The sequence below is a fragment of the Sander lucioperca genome, chromosome 20, assembly GCF_008315115.2.
Source record: "Sander lucioperca isolate FBNREF2018 chromosome 20, SLUC_FBN_1.2, whole genome shotgun sequence".
NCBI classification, from domain to species: Eukaryota; Metazoa; Chordata; class Actinopteri; order Perciformes; family Percidae; genus Sander; species Sander lucioperca.
The window spans coordinates 16,673,568-16,695,753 of NC_050192.1; the positions used below are offsets into that span (position 1 = coordinate 16,673,568).

Here is a 22,186-nt window from a genome sequence, read left to right on the forward strand (position 1 = left end):
GATAAAAGATCCGATGTTGCACTTCAGAACGGTTCACTCAGGGCTGTGGGGATTAAACCGGCAGTCAGGCCACAGGGTAGCCTTCATTAATAATACTACTAGTAATTAATACGGGAGTACAGTGGGTCAGTTGAGCCATGACATTACAGATTCAATTGTTATAAGATAAAGTCTGGGCTTCATTAATTGATAAAAATCATAGAAAAAAATGAATAATAAGGCCATTTCCATTCAAATTGACCTAGCAGAATGGTCAGAGCAGCCGCCATTTGTATGTGTACCATTGCCATGGTAATGTATAAACTTCCGATAATAAGCCGACCTCTGGCAAGTCGCGGAGCTGAGGTTTACAATAACTGACGGACAAACGAGCAGTGGAGTAGTAATGTTCCGAGGCAGAGAGCCAGCCGCTAAATGAGTCAAGTTAACTTCATGCTTCATCCACACAAAGCACCTTGCTATCGCCACGAGTGACAGCGGTCCGCTGACCCACTGCCGCTGGGTCTAACGATAGCGGGCCGCTGACCCACTGCTGCTGGGTGTAATGTTAGCAATCCGCTGACCCACTGCTGCTGGGTGTAACGTTAGCAATCCGCTGACCCACTGCTGCTGGGTGTAACGTTAGCGGTCCGCTGACCCACTACCGCTGGGTCCAACTGTCCATCCTCACTCCCTGCAACTCCGACAACATCTCCCAAGCTGCGTCGGCGGCTCTCCTCCCACTGACGCGTATTGTCACTATGACAACTAACAACAATCAGCAGCCATTTTGTTGTGTACCAATCAAATGACCTTGCCTTTCTATCCATTTTATTTCTATGGATAAAATAATTCAGGAAGCAAGTCATTGCTGTCTAGAGAGACGGTAAATGTTCTTCAGACATGTGTGTTTATGTTTAAATTCATGAATTGCAAGCAAGATCTCCCAGATACATATTACAATTCTTCTAACTTGTTTTTTTCAGACATTTACTCACTTTCAACTAGGCAAAAAAATGATTTCCATTTGCCTATTTGCCGTACATTACAACATCATTTATACATCCGATATAAAGGTCCACAGCTGTTTAATTCATTGAATATTAGGGATAGAGAACAGGTTTTTTGCGCTTTTCATTTCATTTATTTTGCCAATTTGTTTTTCCATCATGGCATAAATTAAATAGTCAAAATGTGCTTTTTTTACTATTTTGTCTTGCTGTTCAACATAACCATAACAATATATATTGTGTGTTATGTTTAACTGCGTGTTTGTTTGTTTGTTGTATTGCTTGTTTAACTTTTTTATTTTTTGTACTGTACACTGTAATTGCTTGTTTTTAAAATCTACTGTATGCACTTCATATCATTGTGCAAATAAACCAAACTAAACTAAAGCACTAGAGGTTGGGAGTTTGTAGGCTGCTAAATACTTCTACTGTGTCCATGGAATATTTAAGATGGGAAGATGCCAAAATATCTTCTATTAAAACCCGAGAAAAGGTCAATCAACACCCACACGTTTCAATCTGTTTTTGGAGGATCGGCATGATCGCCAGAGACATCTGTGGCGCTCTGTCACGCTCCCCGCCACATGATTAGAACCTCATTTCCCACGTTTCCCTGTGCGTGAGCAAACATCGCCTGTGCTGTTGTGATCACACTGGGGAGGACCCTGGTTACTCAAACACCAACGAAAGTCTCCAGCTGTGAGGAGTGCCACTGTTTGGCATTTAAACATCACGATGTTGGTACTTTTCTTCTTGTGCTGCGAGCACAGTGGTATTAGTCTCGCATTGTCAGACCTTCCTCCACAGCGCTGCGGAGGAAGGTCTGACTAGTCCACACAGCATTCCTGGATGGGAGAAAAACGTGCTCTGGTTTATTGGCATTTCTTTAAACCAATCACAATCGTCACTAAGCGCTAGGGCTGCACGATATGAGGAAAATATCTAATTGTGATTATTTTGACTGATATTGCGATTGCAATACGATTCACGATATTGAAGGAAATGATCATGTTTGTGTCATTATTCTCATTTTCATTGACTAATATTAAATCTTAAAAAATGAAAATGATTATAGTGTGATTTTTGCGAGCATCTGTATCAAACAAAGATGTTTTTCTGTAGTCTGTGGGATAGGATGTGTAGGCTGGGACGTCTCTGCAGCACCACAACACTTCATTCAGAACGGTTCGACACATATTTTGCCTTTGACAAATATTGCGCCCGTCTGCGATTTGGATATTGCACTAGTCCATATTGCGATTTCGATAAAATTGTGATTAGTTGTGCAGCCATACTAAGCATCGCACGAAGCCATGGTGCCGCTGCAAAATAGCCTTGGGAAGGAACTTGTTTTGGTGGAACATGCTCGTTCAAAAGTTGTTTTAGGCATCATATTGCACAAACTGTTTATTGAGTCTTTATCTGATCTGTATTTTTGGTAGACTCTTTACTGTATTATGTATGTTTATATTCTTCGTATTTACTGTGTGACTCTTATGTTGTCTGGCAAGTTTAGGCTTTGTCTTGGCCAGGTCGTCGTTGCAAAGTAGAACTTGTTCTCAATCGGCTTACCTGGTTAAATAAGAACATGTAATTCTGATTCTAGCAGTAACCAGTGAGTGTGCAAATCAAAGTCAACATGAATGTAAAAGTGCAGCTCTGACCAGGCTGGACATGTTGGCGAAGTCGCGGTGCCTCAGCGTGGTGATGAAGTTGTCCATGAGCCGCAGCTCGGCCGTCTGGCGGTCGATGTTGGGCGGGACGAAGAGGAGGCCCGTCTTGGCACACAGCACCGTGTAGGACGGCAGCAGGTTCTGGCAGGTGCAGCGCTTGGGACACAGCATGGAGGAGGAGCTGTGGGGGAGGGTGAACAGGAGGACCAGGAGGAGAGGGCCCAGCAGCGAGGAGACGGCGTCCATGGCTGCTCTCCGGCTGCAACACACAAAACACAACAGCGGCATGAGTCAGTTCAAAATCCTGCACTTAAAGTATCAAAAGTAAAAGTACTCAATGCAGGAAATGCCTCACATTTTAAATACGGGAAAGGATCCAAACAGTTGTGTGTTTAATGGTCTAATCATGTCAGCTGGACTTGTAGGCCGTTATATTGTTGGGTAGCTTAATTCATAATAAAACATCAGATTTTATAAGCTATATATGTTTTGTGTGCAAGAATCTTAATGTGTAAAGTAACTAAAGCTGTCAGATGAACAGAGTGGAGTAAAAAGTACAATATTTCTCTCTGAAATGTGAAAGTTGAAAAGCGGAGTAGAAGTAGAAAATGGCACGAAAAGAAAAGACTCAAGTTAAGTACTAGTACCTCCTGTTTGTGCATAAGTACGGTACAAAGTACTTGAGTAAATGTACTTAGTTACATTCCACCACCCAAATCGTCGCTCCTTTATTTTATTTAAAGATGCTGTTGTTCGGCAAAGATAGTCATCTTTCCTCCACTGCTGTATGACTTTATAAAAGGAAAATGATTCCACACATGCGACACAGAATGTGAGATAACAGCTGCAGGAAATGTGGAGTTACTGCGTAAATCAGGACATTTTCTATGCTTTTACAAACTTTTTTTTTGCGCCGTATAAGAACATAGAAATCCTTCCTTTATGCTTTTCCCGGGCTCTGCAGACACAGGGAGCCCAGAATCTCGAGGAAGAAAAAAAAAGTTGAATAAATGCTTCATGAAAGAGCGGGGGATGAATTAAGAGGGCCAGCAGGCGGAGAGGCAGCTCATACAGCTCTCAAAACGGGATGTTAAAAAATCCTGCAAGGGCAGCCAAAATAACTTCCAGGTTTGAATTTAAACTACGAAATGCTCCTTTATTTGACTAAAAGATTTTGTCGTTGGGCAAAGATAGTCATCTTTCCTCCATTGCTGTATGACGTTATAAAAGGAAGATTATTCCGCCCATGCGAGATAACAGCTGCAGAAAATGTATCAGGACATTTTTTTTTATGCTTTTACAAACTTTGTTTGAAGTGAAAAATAACATAGAAATCCTTCCCGTGTGCTTCTCCCAGGCATTGAAGACACGAGGATCCCAGCATTTTCAGAATAAAATGTGCAATAAATGCTTCATGAGAGAGGGAAGGGGCGAATAAAGAGGGCCGGCAGGAGAGGAGGCAAAGGCAGAGAGAGAGAGAGAAGAAGAAATAAAGTTTGTTGGGGCAACAGTTTTGGATCTTTTTCTGCTGAGTAAGTTGTCCTGGCAAAGTGAAAGCAAACATCACGTACATGACCAATTAAGCTCACTGCACTCTCATGATTACAACCGTAGGAGAACATTAGAGAACGCAAATTATCCCTTTGCACGATTATCTGCCTCACTTCATAAATTTCATGGATGTTTTTGTGCATAAAAATGAGACTAAGCTTCCCCAGCCAAGGCATTAAAGGAATACATTTACATTGATATTGATTTCTCTCCATTCGGTTTGCGCGTTCAGCTCTGCGGAGCCCTGAATCAATTCGCACGAGGGGAAAAAAAAGAAAGAGGCACACAAGCGGGAGTGACATGCAAAAGGAAGGCATGCACACAAACTCATTCATTCATTCCTCCGTCGCATGTGTGCCTACTCCCACATGCACACGCTCTCTGAAAAGTTCCTCTGACTTAGATGCTGAGTGACTGGAGGAAGGTCGATTGCGAATAACAGCGGAAAGAGACACGCTCCCTTTTATTTACTGTGCTGAAATATTCAAACTGTCCCTCGACTGCAGAGCAGAATACAAGACAGGAAGTGCGCGCGTGTCCTCATAACAGGGCGGGGGGGGGGGGGGGAGGGGGGGGTGGATACGGGGCTAAATGTGAGGAAGTAATGGGAGAGATGGAATGGAATGAGATAAATTCAGTGGAAATGATCGGGAGACTTTCAAAAAAGACCAACTGAGACTACACTCAAATGTCAACGGGTGATTGGAGAGTGTAGTGCACGTGAAGGGAGCGCGAGCGCCGAAGAATTGCAGGCAATAACGAGCAACAACTGGAACTAACAGGTTTGTCACTTGAGTGAGAATATTTAAAGCCTCGCCAAAGTTCACTCAAGGTGAACACAAAGTTTTAGCCGTGATCACTGTGAGGTCACACCGCCACACAAAAACTCACGACAAAGTGCTAGTAGTGGTTGGAAGAAGTATTCAGATCCTTTACTTCAGTAAAAGTACTAATACTACACTGGGAATTTTCTCCAGTGCAAGTTAAGGCCCAGACGCACAGAGCCGACGGCCAAATGTCGGCAGAGAAGGCAGTTGGACTGATCAGTCTCCCCGAGTTGGTCAAAAAAGTGCCTCGGAACACACCAAAGCGACGAGACGTTAATACGTCTCCATAACAGCAGGCGGTGCTAATCTGTATTGTCGCCCAAAAATGAAAACCGGCAGCTGATTGGACGAACGCGTCACGTGGGTCTGGTTTCTCCGGAAATTCGAAGCCAGACTGTCATGGCGGCTCGTTCAGAATACGATCTCATATTGTACTAAAATAGTTCACCGAAACGTGTTTCTGAAAACATTTTAAGAGAGAAATAGGCCGTGCAGTTGCTGAATCTCTTTTTTCTGATTGACAAAGGTCAGTTTAAAAGATTTTCGTCAGATTTTGAGAGACTCTAGTCACACTCATCCCGCTCCCCATTTCCGGGTTAGCACTCCACCAATCAGATGGGTCATTTGAGTCCGACTGCCGGCAGTGTCCCCCCCGGCAATTATACATGTCGAATCGGCCAAAATGAAGGCCGACGGCCCCTCAGACAGACGACGGCACGGAACACACCGAACAGACTCAAGTCACCGACCTCGCCAGACTGTCCAACGGCCGATTAGCGGCTCCGTGTGTCCGGGCCTTTGCGGAGTAATTTCACCCTAGGGTCCTTTGCACCACCACCTCAAGCCAAACACCCCACGCCACCCCCCCCCCCGAACCTTTTTTCAGTTAGTCTAACGTTGGGCGAGTTAGCACTATCAGCCGAATGGCTTAGTGCAGGCGCTGATGGATCCAAAAGGTGTATCTCGTAAATTACCCCACTAATAATGCCCGGAATGGTACCAAACTTCGACAGTCGTACAAATAGGTTCTGTACTCATAAAATGAGGCATTGGAAAGTTTGTAAGTACACCAGGAGTTTATTTAAATAGCACTTGCCTGATGGCTTTGGTCTCTACAAGCAGCCGGCGGTGAGACGGCAGTAAGACGAGTGCTTAGGGGCCGTCTACAAACTACAACACCGAAAAGAGATACAACCAAAATATGTATTGATTTAATGATTAAATAAGGTAGTGTCTCCAAACTTACCTCAATTATAACTTGTCTCCTGCTAGTTGTACTACATCACTTATTTTTAAGTTAAATTAATAAAAAAAATAATAATAAAAAATTCAATATTTGATGAACAAAAATGTATATTATGCTTGAGTAAATGAAACCCAAAATCAAAAAAACTGGTAAAAAAAAAAAAAAAAAAAATATTGAGAGTCTGTTACAGCCCGACTCTAGGGATGAAACAGATTATTCGCTTATATTCCAGTTTATGTTCTGCTTGCTCAACGGTTGTTTGGTAAATTGCTCTTGCACCAAAAATTCCACTATGCAGGAAATTGGTATGGAAAAAAGTATCGTTCAGGAACCGGTATCGAAGTCAGGGTATCGGTATAAGTATCGAAACTTTTTTTAAAACGATACCCAGCCCTAATCAATGCCCGTATGTGATTATCTTCAGATTATTTTTGCAGCAGAGGTTTCGGGTGGGATGTGTTGCAGCGTCTCCCGGGAACGCTGCTGCTCTGAGAACAGATTTCATTCGTTAAGTCAGGTCAGCTCAGCGTGAGAAAAATGCCAAGCAGCTCTTCTCCATCTCTGTCGTCCTCTCCGCCGTCCTTTCATCACCCTCTTTCTCGACTTGAAGCGCTTCTCATTTCAAATCGCGCCGCTCCGTTTCTCCATCCCTCCACCTGCATCCTCCCATCAACTCTTTTTCGGCTGTATTGTGTCATATCTCTCTCTCTCGGTCTCCCTCTCTTCCGACACACAAAACATCCCTCCATTCGTCTCTCCGGCCATCCTCTCATCACTCTTTTCCTCCGTCTGAACCACTGCCTCAATCCATCCCTTTGTATCCGTTCCTCCGTCTGTCACTATAAGATCATTTATTCCTCCGTCTCTCCAAATAACTTCCATCTCTCTCTGTGCATCTCTCGCCACATTCCTCTCTCTCTCATATCTCCCCCTTTCATCCAAGTGTTCACTCGGTCCCTTCATATTTAAACATCCTGTTTAATAATACATGTATTTATGCATATACCGTAAATATACCCTCGCATGATGAAATGACATCCATGTGGGGCGTTGAGATTATGTTGAGCGACACATCCTCGTTTCCTACATGAGACGATAATGAAACGTATGACTGAAAGTGGACGTGTTGATTTACATGCTGATTGGGTTTCATGTCTTCGTGGGCCCTGCGTAGAAAAAACACTGACTTCCAAACATTCAGAGGCGCTAATGTGAGCATGGCGGGGGGAGGGCACAGCCGATCCCAGCTCACACTGAGCAGGAGGCGGAAGAAGTCCTCTCAAATATTATCACTAAGTTACAGAATTAAGCAATAGAGACACACTCCTGGCCCTGTGAGGATATACTTAAACACAGCGGTGCTTTGAGATAAATGCTAACTTCAGCATTATAACATGCTGCTAATGACGATGTGTGTGTGTGTGTGTGTGTGTGTGTGTGTGTGTGTGTGTGTGTGTGTGTGCAGACCCAAAAGATTGGGAACCACTGGCCTAGAAGTCTTGTAGTAGTAGGATTGCTGACCAAACCAACTTTAAAATTGACTGTTCAGTTGTTTGAAATAATTACCAATATCCACTTTTATAATCATCCGACCAAAAAAGTTGGGAATCACTGGTTTAGCAGATGAATTAGGCAATAAACCAAAGTATTGGACCATAGAAATAAAATGGATAGAAAGGACATTTCCGTTCAAATCAACGTAGCAGATCAGAGCAGAGCAGCAGCCCTTTATTGTCATGATGTGTACCGGTTAGCGGTCTGCTGACCCACTGCCGCTGGGTCTAACGTTAGCGGTCCGCTGACCCACTGCTGCTGGGTCTAACGTTAGCGGTCTGCTGACCCACTGCTGCTGGGTCTAACGTTAGCGGTCTGCTGACCCACTGCTGCTGGGTCTAACGTTAGCGGTCTGCTGACCCACTGCCGCTGGGTCTAACGTTAGCGGTCTGCTGACCCACTGCCGCTGGGTCTAACGTTAGCGGTCTGCTGACCCACTGCCGCTGGGTGTAACGTTAGCGGTCCGCTGACCCACTGCCGCTGGGTCTTACGTTAGCGGTCCGCTGACCCACTGCCTCTGGGTCTAATGTTAGCGGTTCGCTGACCCCTTAACTGAAAGAGAGATGGAGCAGGGACCCCCTATTACATATATTTTATAAAATGAAGTTGCATATTAATTTGGGCCTACAATAAAGCCTAAGGCATACCTTTTTTACTTTGTACTAAGCTATTCAAATAGCCTAATAATTGTTGGCGTGATATTATAAATCATGTTTTAATTATAATATATACATACATACATACATACATGTGGCACACATCTGTGGATGACCTTAGTGACTACCTTGATGGCAAACTAAAGATGGCACAAGATCCGCTGGTGGTTTTTGAGGAAATGTCAGAGAATCATCAAAGTCAGTAGGTTTCACCCTGAGTGGAACAGGAATGCCTGTACAAAATGTTATGGCAATCCATCTTGTTGTCGGGGAGATATTTCAGTCTGACAAAGCGGTGGACCGATCCAACTTGCTATAATAAAAAAAAAAAATAATTGTCAACTATTAAATAAACGCCAACCATTTTGATAATTGATGGTTTGAGTTATTTCTTATGAAAAAAAGTCAAACTTGTCTGATGTCAGCTTGTTAAATGTGAATATTGTTCTAGTTTCTTCTCTCCTCTGTGACAGTAAACTGAATATCTTTCAGTTGTGGACAAGACAAGACGTTTGAGGACGTCATCACTGATCGACAGTAATCCATTCATCCAGAAAATAATCAACGGATTACTCGACAGTGAAAAAAACGCGTTTGTTTAGTTTGGCTGCATTAACCAGAAGCCAATGCTAACAGGAATGGAGACAAACACAGGGTGCTGCTGTGCAGGCTGTAGTTAAGTCCACTTACAGAAACTCCTTCGACCGACATGAAAAACGTTAACGGACACTCATGCAGCTTCAATGCTGAGTAGAAATAAAACAACTTTAAATTCATACGGCGCTGACAGTATTAGTATTAGTTGCAGGCTGAGAAGTTCGGCCAACGAGAATTTGTTTACTGCTTATAGACAGAGACAACACCTCCTATTAACACTGTCACACACACGCGCGCGCACACACACACACACACACACACACACACACACACACACACAAAAGTCACAGAAACACAATCCCACACGGTTGAGGAGCCAGCTAATTATTTCAGCTGACATGTCACCTTATAGTCTGAGATAAACAACACCAGCAAGGAGCTGGGCGGAAGACAAGTGAAATTACACTAGGACAAGAGGAAAAGAAGAAGGGAGAGGTAGAGATGTACCGATACCCTTTTCTTTCTCGTCCCGATACCTCTACTTGCCTCTCAGCCAATACAGAGTACATATCTGATACCTGATAACCCTGTATGCATGTGATATGATTGCTATGATTGTTGAACGTTTGCTTTTATCATCTGGTTTGACAGTTTAAAAGAAAAGAACATTAATAAGTGCTTTAGAGTAGGGCTGCATGATTTGGGAGAAAGAGTCATACTGCGATTGCGATATAGTGGTATCATGACATGTCTACTTGCTTGATTATCAAGGAAAATGCACACAATACTAACATTTTGTAAAAAAACAAAACAAAAGAAGAAATACATAAACATAATAATAATTTATTTGATATAGCACCTTTTACAGACAAAGTTACAAAGTGCTTCACACAATACACATTTGTTAAAATACAGCGGGATCCAAAACAGAAAATAAACAAGCACAAACAAATACAATACCGAGGAAGGTAAAAGATTGAAAGACTAAAAATGTGCAAGAGTATCAGAGTGTCACGCACACAGCAAACTTTTTCGTTTACTTAAATCGCACGTTTTTTTGTGGTTGTGTAATCGCACAGAGTGACATCGCAATCAATCGTGCAGCCCTACGGTAAAGCCGATTTTTTTTTTTTTCTGGGCTAAAGGACGCATCGGAGCTTTTTCACGATACTGGTATATCGTACGGGAACAACTCTAGAAAGGAGGAGGATCACATCTGGGAAGAGAAGAGGATTCTCGCCCAGCCGTTTTCCTTGGATTAGGGTGGCACCTAAATCATGGTTGCAGCTGTCGCCGTGGTCCTGCTCCACGCCCTGCTATGCCCTGTTACACGTTACTACGCTCTGCAGTGCCCTGCTATGCCCTGCTACGTCCTGCTATGCCCTGCAGTGCCCTGCTACGCCCTGCTATGCCCTGCTACGCTCTGCAGTGCCCTGCTACGCCCTGCTACGTTTTGCTACGCTCTGCAGTTCCCTGCTACGCCTTGCTATGTCCTGCTATGCCCTGCTACGCTCTGCAGTGCCCTGCTATGCCCTGTTATGTCCTGCTACGCCCTGCTATGTTCTGCTACGCTCTGCAGTGCCCTGCTACGCCCTGCTATGTCCTGCTATGCCCTGCTATGCCCTGCTACGTTCTGCTACGCTCTGCAGTGCCCTGCTACATCCAGCTATGCCCTGCAGTGCCCTGCTACGCCCTGTAACGCCCTGCAGTGCCCTGCTATGTCCTGCTATGCCCTGCAGTACCCTGCTACGTTCTGCTACGCCCTGCAGTGTCCTGCTACGCCCTGCAGCGCCCTGCTACGCCATGAACTACTACAACTACTATTTCCGTTGTCTTTATTGTGACTATTATTGACACTGTTCATCACACCCCCAACCGGCACCGTCAGACACCGCCTACCAAGAGCCTGGGTCTGTCCGAGGCTTCTCCCTAAAAGGAAGGTTTTTTTTCCTCGCCACTGTCGCACTAAATGCTTGCTCTTCGGGGAATTACTGGAAATGTTGTAAATTATAGAGTGTGGTCAAGACCTCCTCTCTCTGTAAAGTGTCTTGAGATAACTCCTGTTATGATTTGATACTATAAATAAAATGTAATTGAAATTGAATGGAAATGGAGGAAAGGGGAGATGGACAGGGTTGTTGTAGAGGAAAGGATGGGAGGAGGGGTGGAAGGAGGAGGTTGGTGAAAGAGGAGGCTGAGCAGGGGTGGGTGGGGAGGGGAGAAGGGAAGGACGAGACACAAGAGAAGGTAGAAAAACAGACAGTGTACGTTACAGACGTTGCACTTTCCGTCCATTTGGTGGGGATGTTGTGCTACATCTTTAGGAACACGCACACACACGCAAACATGCATTCTCTCTCTCTCTCTCTCTCTCTCTCTCTCTCAAGGCTGAGAGTAAAAGGGAGGCCATTGTGCTACAGTGAACTGGAACAGAGACAGAGACTGACAGGTGGGTTGGAGCACTTTACATTTATCACCCTGTAAATAAAATATTCTGGACTAATTTCTTTTGTGTCATAAGCTCCACAGCTGTCATTATCTGGTGCATGCTCTTGCTGCTGTATCCTAGAACACACACTCCCTATAATACGTTCTACATCACATGCTGCTGTGTGGCCGGCACATGTCACCTGTCACATGTATACGGAATAAATCACCACTTTGCTGTCGTCTTGTTTAAGTTCTACTTTCTCTTGTATTCAATCTTCCTGCTGTATCCTTATAGCTTCTAGGCTACATCTATTAGATAGTACGCTCATATACAACTCATTGTTGGTTTTACTACTATTCAATTATTTACTTGTTTTTTTTATTTTTAAGGGATTAGTGTTTTGGGAACCTTGCTGTGTTGTTTGTTCAATAACATCTATGTATGCATGTTGTATATTCTCCAATTATCATTGATCTTTGTTTGAGTGATCTGATATTGATTAATACAATCCCAAAATCAATCTTTTAAAGTGCTCATATTCTGCTCATTTTCAGGTTCATAATTGTATTTAGAGGTTGTACCAGAATAGGTTTACATGGTTTAATTTTCAAAAAATGAAAAGTGTTTGTTGTACTGCTGCTCCTCTTTTCACCCTGTGTGTTGAGCTCTCTGTTTTAGCTACAGAGTGAGGCATCACACCTCTGTTCCATCTTTGTTGGGAGTCGCACATGCTCAGTACCTAGGTAAGGACTACTAGCCAGTCAGAAGCAGAGTATGAGGGCGTGCCATGCTAGCAGCTAAGTGAGCATTATAACGTGTGTTCCAAAGTGACCACGTGTGTCTCTGAAGTAAAGGCTGGACTACAACAGAGCTGTTTGGAGCAGTTTGTGAACAGTGTTTTCTGTTGGAGATGGCTTACTTTAACTAAAATTCAAATCCTAAAGTAGTGAAGAAGCATTAGGCAACAAGCAATAACTTTGCAGCATTAAAGTCAACAGTCAGCCGCACAGAGCTTATCTTGCATGGCTAACTTTCTCTCGACTGTATGTCTATTAATATATATATATATATACTAAAAGGCACTTGTCCTCAAAGTTAATACTGACGGACAAATGTTTCAATGCATGACACTTTTTAAACACTCGTCTTGTGCTAAATTGTGCAACTAATCCAGCCAACATCAGTTACGGAATTTCAATATTTTTTATTTTTTTTTAAACTGGGTTGCACAGCTCACTTTCACAGCGCCTTTAAAAGAAGATGAAGTTATACTAACTGACAAAAGTTCAGGAGAAGATGCTACTCCATGCAAAGGAAGAGGGATAAGATAACACATGCAACACTTCAATTGTAATACTGTCTTTAAATAACAGTTTAAATAGGATTATTTGATTGGATTTCTTTTTATCGTACAATACTAATTGTCAACTTTTTCTTAAATTGTCTCACAAAATTTGGTATTAGATGTATTTTTGTGATGTAAAATGTCCATCGCTGGAGCTCATAACAAGCTGTGGATGCTTTGTCCATGTCATGTCCTCTCGTTTTACATTATATCCAGTCTTGTAATGTTCCCGTTGTGAAAGTACTGTCTGATCATGACCCGCTCACAGCAGGAGATATGAATCAAGCTGAACACTTCTGCCACATTTTGACGGTCTGTCTGTCCATCTGTGTGTCTGTCTGTTTATTCGTCTGTCTATGCGTCTTTCTGTTTGTCTGTTTATGTGTCTGTCTGTCTGTCTGTCTCTGTGCGTTACTGTCTGTGTGTGTGTGTGTGTGTGTGTGTGTGTGTGTGTGTGTGTGTGTGTGTGTGTCGTCTGTCTGTCTGTCTGTCTGTCTGTCTGTTTATCCGTCTGTTTGTCTCTGTGCGTTACTGTCTGTGTGTGTGGTGTCTGTCTGTCTGTCTATCCATCTGTCTATGTGTCTGTCTGTCTCTGTGCGTTACAGCCTGTGTGCGTGCGTGCGTGCGTGCGTGCGTGCGTGCGTGCGTGTGTGTGTGTTGTCTGTCTGTGTCTGTCTGTCTATGTGTCTGTTTGTCGCTCTGGCTGTCTGTCTGTCTGTGTGTCTGTCTGGCTGGCTGTTTGTCTATGTCTGTCTCACAGTGCTCCTCTGCCACAGCCAGCCTGTTGTTGATACTGCTTGAATGATGCATTTCAAATGGGATTAAAATCAATAATAACTGACATCCACAGGGCCAGCTGCTGCTGCAGCACTGGTAGAAGATGTCTAAACAGCATTCATTCATTTTTATACAGCCTGTGTGTTAGCATTCATACCAATGAATGACATGCTAGACGTCTACAGACAGAAGGCTGCTGCATGTACAGGATGCTGAATGTATGTAGGGTAATAATTTGTATAATCTGCTGTTGTTTGCAGGAGCCCCATTAGCCTCTGCTAATGAGGCTGTAAATCCCTCTGTTTGGCTATCGTTAGCCATGTTTCCTCAATTTCACCTTGTTGTCCTGCTGCTTTTATGTTTGTTAAATCCTCTCAGAAAGCCGCTTGAGATCCTGAAAGCTTCTTCCCGAATCCGAATAACAAACACGGGAAGGACAAAAAAAACGGAAGCACAAAAAGAAAGTTCTCTGATAAGCTAGTTAGCCATTTTGTCCGGAGAACCGCTCCCTCCAACGTTAAATTTGATGATTTTTACCAGAGGTTTGGTTGATAATAATAATATCCGGCGGCTAGCGAGCACCGCGAGTTGTTTAATTTCGAAAAGGCAGACTTTTAAATATGTTGAAGATGTTTCACATCGTTCATGCTGTTTAAAAGAAATACTAACTTCTGACAAATATGAGATGCCGAAAACAGTGGGCCCGAAAACAGCCAATCACATTGCAGCTGAGCAACTGGACAATCAGTCCCACGTGGGATCAAAGTAATGAATTATTTGGCCCTGTTCTGTTAATTAAAGTACCATTTTTAAAACTATTATATCATCCATTGATCTTAAATTGTGGAACCAATGTGTGTATGTCATGCATTAATCCAGATTTATATTTATTTCTAAATGAATAGTCATATACAACAAAAAAACTGACTTTGTTCTGCTGCCAGCAGGTGGGGCTGTTAGTTTTTTGTGTAGACTTTTACTTTTTAAAGTAGTTTAAAAAATCTGTAATTTTACTTTTTATTTATTGTTTGTAGTATTGTACTTTGCTAGATTTGAAATCACATCCGTTACTGAGTAATAACAACGAAATGAAAAAAGGTCACTTTGGCAAAGTGTCTGTCAACAAAGTCACATTAAAAGCTGGAGATATCTTTGACTTTTTGTCACTTTTTTCAACATTTCAAATGTCTGGCAAAGCGAGACTATTGGCATGGTAAAATTAGTAGCTTTAGTCTCAGAGAACGACGTTGTGACCGATTAGACCCAATCAGGAGGAGAAACATTGGCGTCAGTGTCAGTGTTGCCTAAGGTCTCCGTTTGCGGCCGTTGAGACTGCAACACAACCCCGCAGATTCCAAACCAAAATGGGTCAGAAGTGTTTCCAAATGTCTCTGGTTTAGGGGCTCGGAAACACCAGAGCAGGGGGAATGAGAGGAGGAAACGAAGCAAAATATATTTGTTTTTAAACCAAACCGTAGCAATGTAAATGTAACCTCAGTGTGCAGGTATTAGAAAATGGAACAGAAATAATAAAACAGTGTTTCTCAACTGGGGGTACGCCATAGACTGTAAAAAAGAATATACAGTCACTGGGGTTTTAGGCGCTGCATGGTCTTGGGGGACTTAGCTGAAAAGGATATTTCAAAGGGGGTCCATTATTGTAAAAAGTTTAAGAACCACTGTTCTAAAAGATGAAAATGAAATGAAATAGTTGGTGACCACACCACGTACACATGTCCAAAGCCGAACCCTTTCATCTTCATGAGTGCTGTTCTTTCACAGAGCAGAGAACAATCGTACTGTCAGCCGCCGAGCAGCTCCACAGGAAGACTCTTTAATAATAGAGAGAAAGAACAGGGATTTATTTTAAACTATAGTCCAGCAAAGCAATCATGTCCACGGCTAACTAAAGCACTTCTCCTCCGTTCCAGGCTGCAGCCTTGAGTTCATCATTTGCCCTGATTGTATGATTTGCTGATAAAATAAATTGGGAATGTAATGACGTTTCGGAGCAAACTTCTAAACTGTAACAATTTTCCTTAAGTAGCCTACATGAATGCCGTACTCGTACTGCAGATACAATTTAATGTAATGTCTAATGATGGGGATTACACCAAAAAATTATTAAACTGCCAACATTGTTATTCAGAACTCAAATATGTACCAGTGAAGACACAGCTGCAGTGTGACAGTGACATGCTCACATCAAGAATAGGTAGATGAAAAAATACAAGTTTACAACAACAGATGGAGAAAGCCATTAATGCTGCAAATGCCGTGTCAGTGTCTGTCTGTGTGTGTGTGTGTGTGTGTGTGTGTGTGTGTGTGTATGTGTGTGTGTGCGCACGCGTGTGTGGCAGTGTCTGTGTGTGTGTGTGTGTGTGCGCGCACGCGTGTGTGGCAGTGTCTCTGTGTGTGTGTGTGTGTGTGTGGCAGTGTGTGTGGCAGTGTCTGTGTGTGTGTGTGTGTGTGTGTGTGTGTGTGTGTGTCTGTCTGTCTTTCTGTCTGCCTTTGTGTGTGTGTGTGTGTGTGTGTGTGTGTGTGTGTGTGTGTAAGAAAGCAGGAAAAAAATTTGCCATTTCAATTAACATCAATCACTGTCATTTATACCAACGATGACATGTTCCACACAGCGACTGCATGTCATGGAAATTGTCTCTTATATTCAAATGTCATTTCATTTCTGCAGTCATCACTGTTACGCTCATTACAAGCCAGACTGGGTAAAGCTGGCAGCTCTGTACTTTAACTGTGAGCTGGAATCAATATCACTCAGTGCCATTTACACCAACGGGAGCATCTCATAGTCATATTCCCAGTCATCGCTGCTGGTTATGTTTATAATTGTTTTTCCTACATTTGTTGCTGCTGCAATTATTGAATGTTTAATATGATGCCAGGAAAACCCCATCACCATCCAAATCCTACCACCCCACCAGTCATTTCTAATCACACAAATCATACCAGAGTGACGTGGGAAACCAAGCGGCTATATTAAAAAACTAGCGTCTTTCTCTCTGTCAACACTTTTTACCCAGATTTCTTCTGTTTTCTGACTGCAGCAGCATCTTTAGACTGAGACCTGCACCCCGTTGGGACTCAGATGTGTCCACTCCACTGTAGGAATATTTTATTAAGAGAATGTGTGTGCTCGTTGCAAAAGAGCTGTGTGCAGTCAAATAGAGGAAGTGGTTAAAAGTACTCCGGGAGACCTCTTGATGCACAGAAGGTTGAGCTTAAGTCATAGAAATAGTTTAGGCCTTAAATGGCATAAAAGTGAATTGTTTAAAGGTTACAAGACAGAAGAGGAAGTTGCACCAGACTGGGGCCCCAACCCTGAGCAGGTGTGTGGGTGAAGATAGCGGTTTCTGTCTGAAGACAAGATGACAACGCCTTGGGGAGGAGAAGTAAAGTCTGAGGGAAAGCATAGGGCTGAGCTCACTAACTGGACAGAGACTTTGCTAACCAGAGCTCCGACTCCTTTGTCTACAGCTAGGGAAACTTAGACTGTGTTTTTGTGAACCCACAGCTGTGTTCGTAAACTTTTATGCTGGACTCAGTAAACTTTGCTTAACTTGAATCTATCGTCTCAGATTGATCCTTGAGTTTTGGTATTCATAAGTCCTATCAATGAATACGCGGAAATTAGAGTAATTGGAGTCAGATATCTCGGCCTTTGGGCCTGTGTCTTTTTTGCCTGAATTCCCTTTCTTCACCACCAAAAATACAGTCTCAGCCAGCAAAACACTCAATCCTTGTTTTTGTGGGATGTTTTAGCATCGAGACACAACTGGACAAAGTAAAAACACTGCTGTTAGGTCCCGATTCAATTTGATTTCCGATTTGATTCAATATGGGTTGGATCAGAGATATTTCAGTAACATTATTCAGCATGACAAGGATTTTGTAGATCGTCTAGTGCTAGATGCCTCTTAAAAGATCCATCTCAGGATTTTATGAATCAATATCGGATCAATGGATCAAATGAAGATTGATTTGAATCGGAAAATCGATTTTTTTAAACCCAGCCCTAGTTGAAATTTATGTAAGAATCACTAACTACATCACAACTTCTGGCTTGATTACACGCTCAAACTTTGACATGAGCCAAGTCAACGTTGGCACGAGATATTCACCACAAGCAGGTTCAACCTTCAGAAATCCTCCAAGGCACTTTGAAGTTAATCAGACCTCTGTGAAAATAAAACTCAATTATCCCTCAGAACTGAAAACAAAAATCCTCTTCAGGATGAACTGCAGAACAATGACATGTAAGACATGCAGTACTTTTCTAAACTGGCTCTTTGCAATAGCTTTACATTGTGAGATATACACTAGAGCAAATTTACTATTAAAAATAGACTTAACAGAAAAGCCAATGAGGAAGTGGCTGTGGTTCAGTGGTAGCCCTTAGTTACATTCCTAAGTACATTTACTCAGTACTGTACTTAAGTACAAATGTTACGGTAAAAGTACGTGTACTTGAGTCTTTTCTTTTCATGGCACTTTCTACTTCTACTCCGCTACATTTCCAGTCCAGACTCACGGCAGTTTGTGAAATGTTCGCGGAATTTAATCTATTGATTGGTGTACATGGATACATTTATCCATATACTTATTAATCTAGTTTTTTTTCGTGATGGTCAGCACGTTTTTTTAAACTACTGTACTTCAATGGGAAGCATCTTTCGTGATCACAGCACGATTCTTTCTGCAAGTCGGTGTGAGACTGGGTTGGGTAGCGAGTAGTATGAAAGCCCGAAAATCCGCATAAGGTGGTTGGTTGGAGTGGTGGATGGGTCAAACAACACAGGACTTTCACCCAGGAGACCGGGGATCGTGTCCTGCGTGTCACGTTTCCTAAACCCAACTGTCCTGTTCTTCTTTTCCTAAACCCAACTGTCCCATTCTTCTTTTACTAAACCCAACCGTCCCATTCTTCTTTTCCTAAACCCAACTGTCCCATTCTTCTTTTACTAAACCCAACCGTCCCATTCTTCTTTTCCTAAACCCAACTGTCCCATTCTTCTTTTACTAAACCCAACTGTCCCATTCTTCTTTTCCTAAACCCAACCATCCCGTTCTTCTTTTCCTAAACCCAACTGTCCCGTTCTTGTCCCACGTGTCATGGAAACGTAAGCCCACCCACGACCTTTTCCTTAACTTAAGGGGCCGTGTTCATTTCACGGAATTCTGTGAGATCAGGTTGTTCTTTTAATGTTATTATCGTGGAATCGTGCTGTAATCACGAAAGATGCTTCCCTTTGAAATACATTAGTTTAAAAAACGTGCTGACCATCACGAAAAAAAACGAGATAAACGTGTCCATGTACACGAATCAATAGATTAAATTACATGAACATTTCACGAACTGCCGTGAGACTGGGTTGACATTTCAGAGAGAAATATTGTACTTTTTACTCCACTACATTCATCTGACAGCTTTAGGTACTAGTTACTTTACACATTACGATTTTTTACAACGCAAAATTTATAAAATCTGATGTTTTATTATAAATGAAACTACCCAACAATATAACGGCCTACAAGTCCAGCTTTAATGATTAGACCATTAAACACACAACTGTTTGGATCCTTTACACTTTCTAAAATGTGAGGATTTTTCTGCATCGATTACTTTTACTTACTTACTTAATACTTTAAGTCATTTTCCTGATGATACTTTCATATGTTTACTTAAAGTAACATTTTCAATGCAGGACTTCTCCTTGTAACATAGTATTTTTACAGTGTGGTATTAGTACTTTTACTTAAAGCTACAGTGCGTAGTTTCTGTCGCCCCCATGAGGAATTCTAAGTAATGACAACAAAACTGTCTGTGCGTCCACATGATACAAGCCTTCTGTGATCGCGCACGTGTGGAGCTGATAGTCTTAATTAGCGTTGTAGCAACTCATTTGGCAATGGCTTGAATGTTACGGACGTTTTTTAATATCAAAAAGTTACGCACTAAAGCTTTAAGTAAAGGATCTGAATACTTCTTCCACCGCTGGCTCACGCTGTACCCATCGTTGTTGGCTGCTCCTTCTTTTCTCTCTTTTCTCTGCGGTAATGGATATCTGAACGTTGCCATTCATATTAATGCCACTGCAGCCAGAATCAATCACTGTCCAGCAGCTGTGCTCGCTGTGATCACAGCTCACCAGCAGTGTGGAATCTGCCTCAAAAGGCTGCAGAGATCAAAGTCAGACACAAATCGGGTTTGCCTTTCATAAAAATTCAATTTAATAAGCCTTTGATCACGCACATCGCACTTCTCCAAATCAACGATTTTTTTGGCTTTTGTCCAGAAAGCTCATTGTGTTTCCCTCCTGTTTGATCACAGGATTGCAGACAATCCGTGATTTGGTGTGTGTGTGTGTGTGTGTGTGTGTGTGTGTGTGACTCCGTTTGGAGTGGCGGATAATGGGATGGAAGTTTACTGTTTGGCTTGGCTGTAAAACGCCTCCACAGCCTGCACTCAGCAGCCCAGATCAATGTCGAGGTTTTATTTCCAGGAAAGGTAGACTATAAAAACGCAAGCTGCTTCTCAGTAACACCTGACTGACATCCAAACATATCTGGACAAAAGTTCACTGGAACTACACAAGATTTATTGTGCTCATAATCAAGGCCAAATGGTATTTGGCAACATTTCAAGGCCAATTGTGCATTGAATTGCATTTCAAAGTTAAACAGCAATTGCTTATGCAGATTTCATTTCTGTACAGTCTCAATCAACAACAGCTCATTTACTGGATAATCGCCACCGGATGTTCCTCCGGATGCCCCTCACCTTGCAAAACTCCATACTTTTCGGGGAAACAAGAAACTTCGAGCTAGCAAGCTACACGCAGAAAAGTTTTCAAGAAAATTTGGATGGTGCAACAAGGCAGGCCTGCTTGGTTCTTTCGGGGAATGATTGTTAAGATTTACAAAGAATATGTTCACGGCATTTCCTCTCTAACTGGGGCGTTATGGCAGCAATTGGTGGGATTGGTGGGATTGCTGTGGACGAAGTACACACGGAGATACACTGGTAAGAGCCAATGAGGTTTAACCATGTAATTTAAATAGCTCACATTACTGTATTCAACCTTGAAGGTGCAAACTCCAGACAACAAGTAGTAAGTGGAAGTTAACTGTTAACAGTCAACAGTTAACTATATTTAATGTTTTATTACCGTCGCTGCGTCCGGAGCTTAGCGCCACCCAAGATGATTGTGATTGGTTTAAAGAAATGCAAACAACTCTATAGCGTTTTTTTTCTTCTGGCAATGCAAGATTATTTTTCTATATATATTTTATGTGACATAATGAATGAATGAATGAATATTTTTGTATTATTGTGTCATGCATACAATAAAATATGCCCAGCTCACACAGGCTTACAAAACACCATTACCTTAGGACAAAGGACCAGATGCCAAAGTAACCACATACCCTAAACTAGTGTTTCTCAAATGGGGGTACGTGTCCCTCTAGGGGTACTTTGGAGGACTGCAGGGGGTACGCAAGATTTTTTTCAAAATGTTTTTCAGTTACAAGGCTGTAGTTACTTCTACTGTCTTTTTTTATCAAAGTGTTTTTCTAGTTTCTTTTCAAAGTTTTTGTCACTTTTTTCGAAGTTTGTCACTTTTTGGAATTTTTTGTCACTTTTGTCGCCCTACTGTTACCTTCCTTCTTTCTACTGTTTTTATTGATTTTTTGAAGTTTGTGTCTCTTTTTTCGAAGTTTTTATTACTATTTTTGACCTATTGTTGCCTTACTTCCTTCTTTCTACCGTCTTTTTCCAAGTTTTTTCGCCTTTCTTCATCAGCATTTAAATGTTTTCCAGATACAAGGCTGTTGTTTAGTAAATATATCGCTGACATCGCTGTAGTGTTCGTGTGGTATCTTTAGTTTCGTTGCTGTAATGCTGTATAGAAGAAGTATTCGCAGACACTGATCTTGATAATAAAAAGGTTTATTACATCAAAGATTTCAGCATCATCACGGATTCTGCAGAACCCGGAGCGGACAGTTCTCAATTCTCAAAATGGTCTCTCTGAAGATTTTCTCTTCAAACATGAGGTTAAGTACTGTCCTGTGTAACATGAGACGTGGTGATGGGGGTAGTTCAGTCCAGTACTGGGGCCAATCAGTCAGTGACCCCCATTTGCTCCAGCAAAGTCACTGTGTCCTCTAACCATTTGTTTTAACCAAATGGAACCATGTTTTAACAAAGACTTTAGTCAATTAGATACTACATTCGTCACAGTGATTTCAACACAAGTGGACAGCCGAGACACATCTGCGCTCACACCTGTGTCTATCAAAAAACACATTAGTCAATGTTTTACCTAATGGAAGTCTAACTTTGAATTCATTAGGTGGTTCGTTAAAAAATAAAAAATAAAGAAACCTGAACTCATTTTAAATGTAGCTCTCAGCAGTGAGGGAAGTAATCTTGGTAGATTTCTAATCTCAGTCGGCTTCAGGACCACTCTGGTGACATCATCACACCACTTGCATTTCCCAGGCTCCCCTGGGAACAGCTC

At 42.2% G+C, this 22,186-nt stretch overlaps 1 protein-coding gene across 4 annotated transcripts in view; it reads right to left on the bottom strand.

The window, feature by feature from the left end:
- Positions 1-22,186, bottom strand: part of si:cabz01090165.1 (uncharacterized protein LOC100333421 homolog) — a 471,441-nt gene that overhangs the window by 90,543 nt on the left and 358,712 nt on the right. For all 4 annotated transcript variants that reach the window (XM_035995843.1, XM_031304122.2, XM_031304121.2 and 1 more), the window contains one exon: positions 2,654-2,921. In XM_035995843.1, coding sequence (XP_035851736.1) covers positions 2,654-2,908 — 255 coding nt within the window. In that variant the 5' untranslated portion in view covers positions 2,909-2,921. The remainder of the gene's footprint in view (positions 1-2,653; positions 2,922-22,186) is intronic.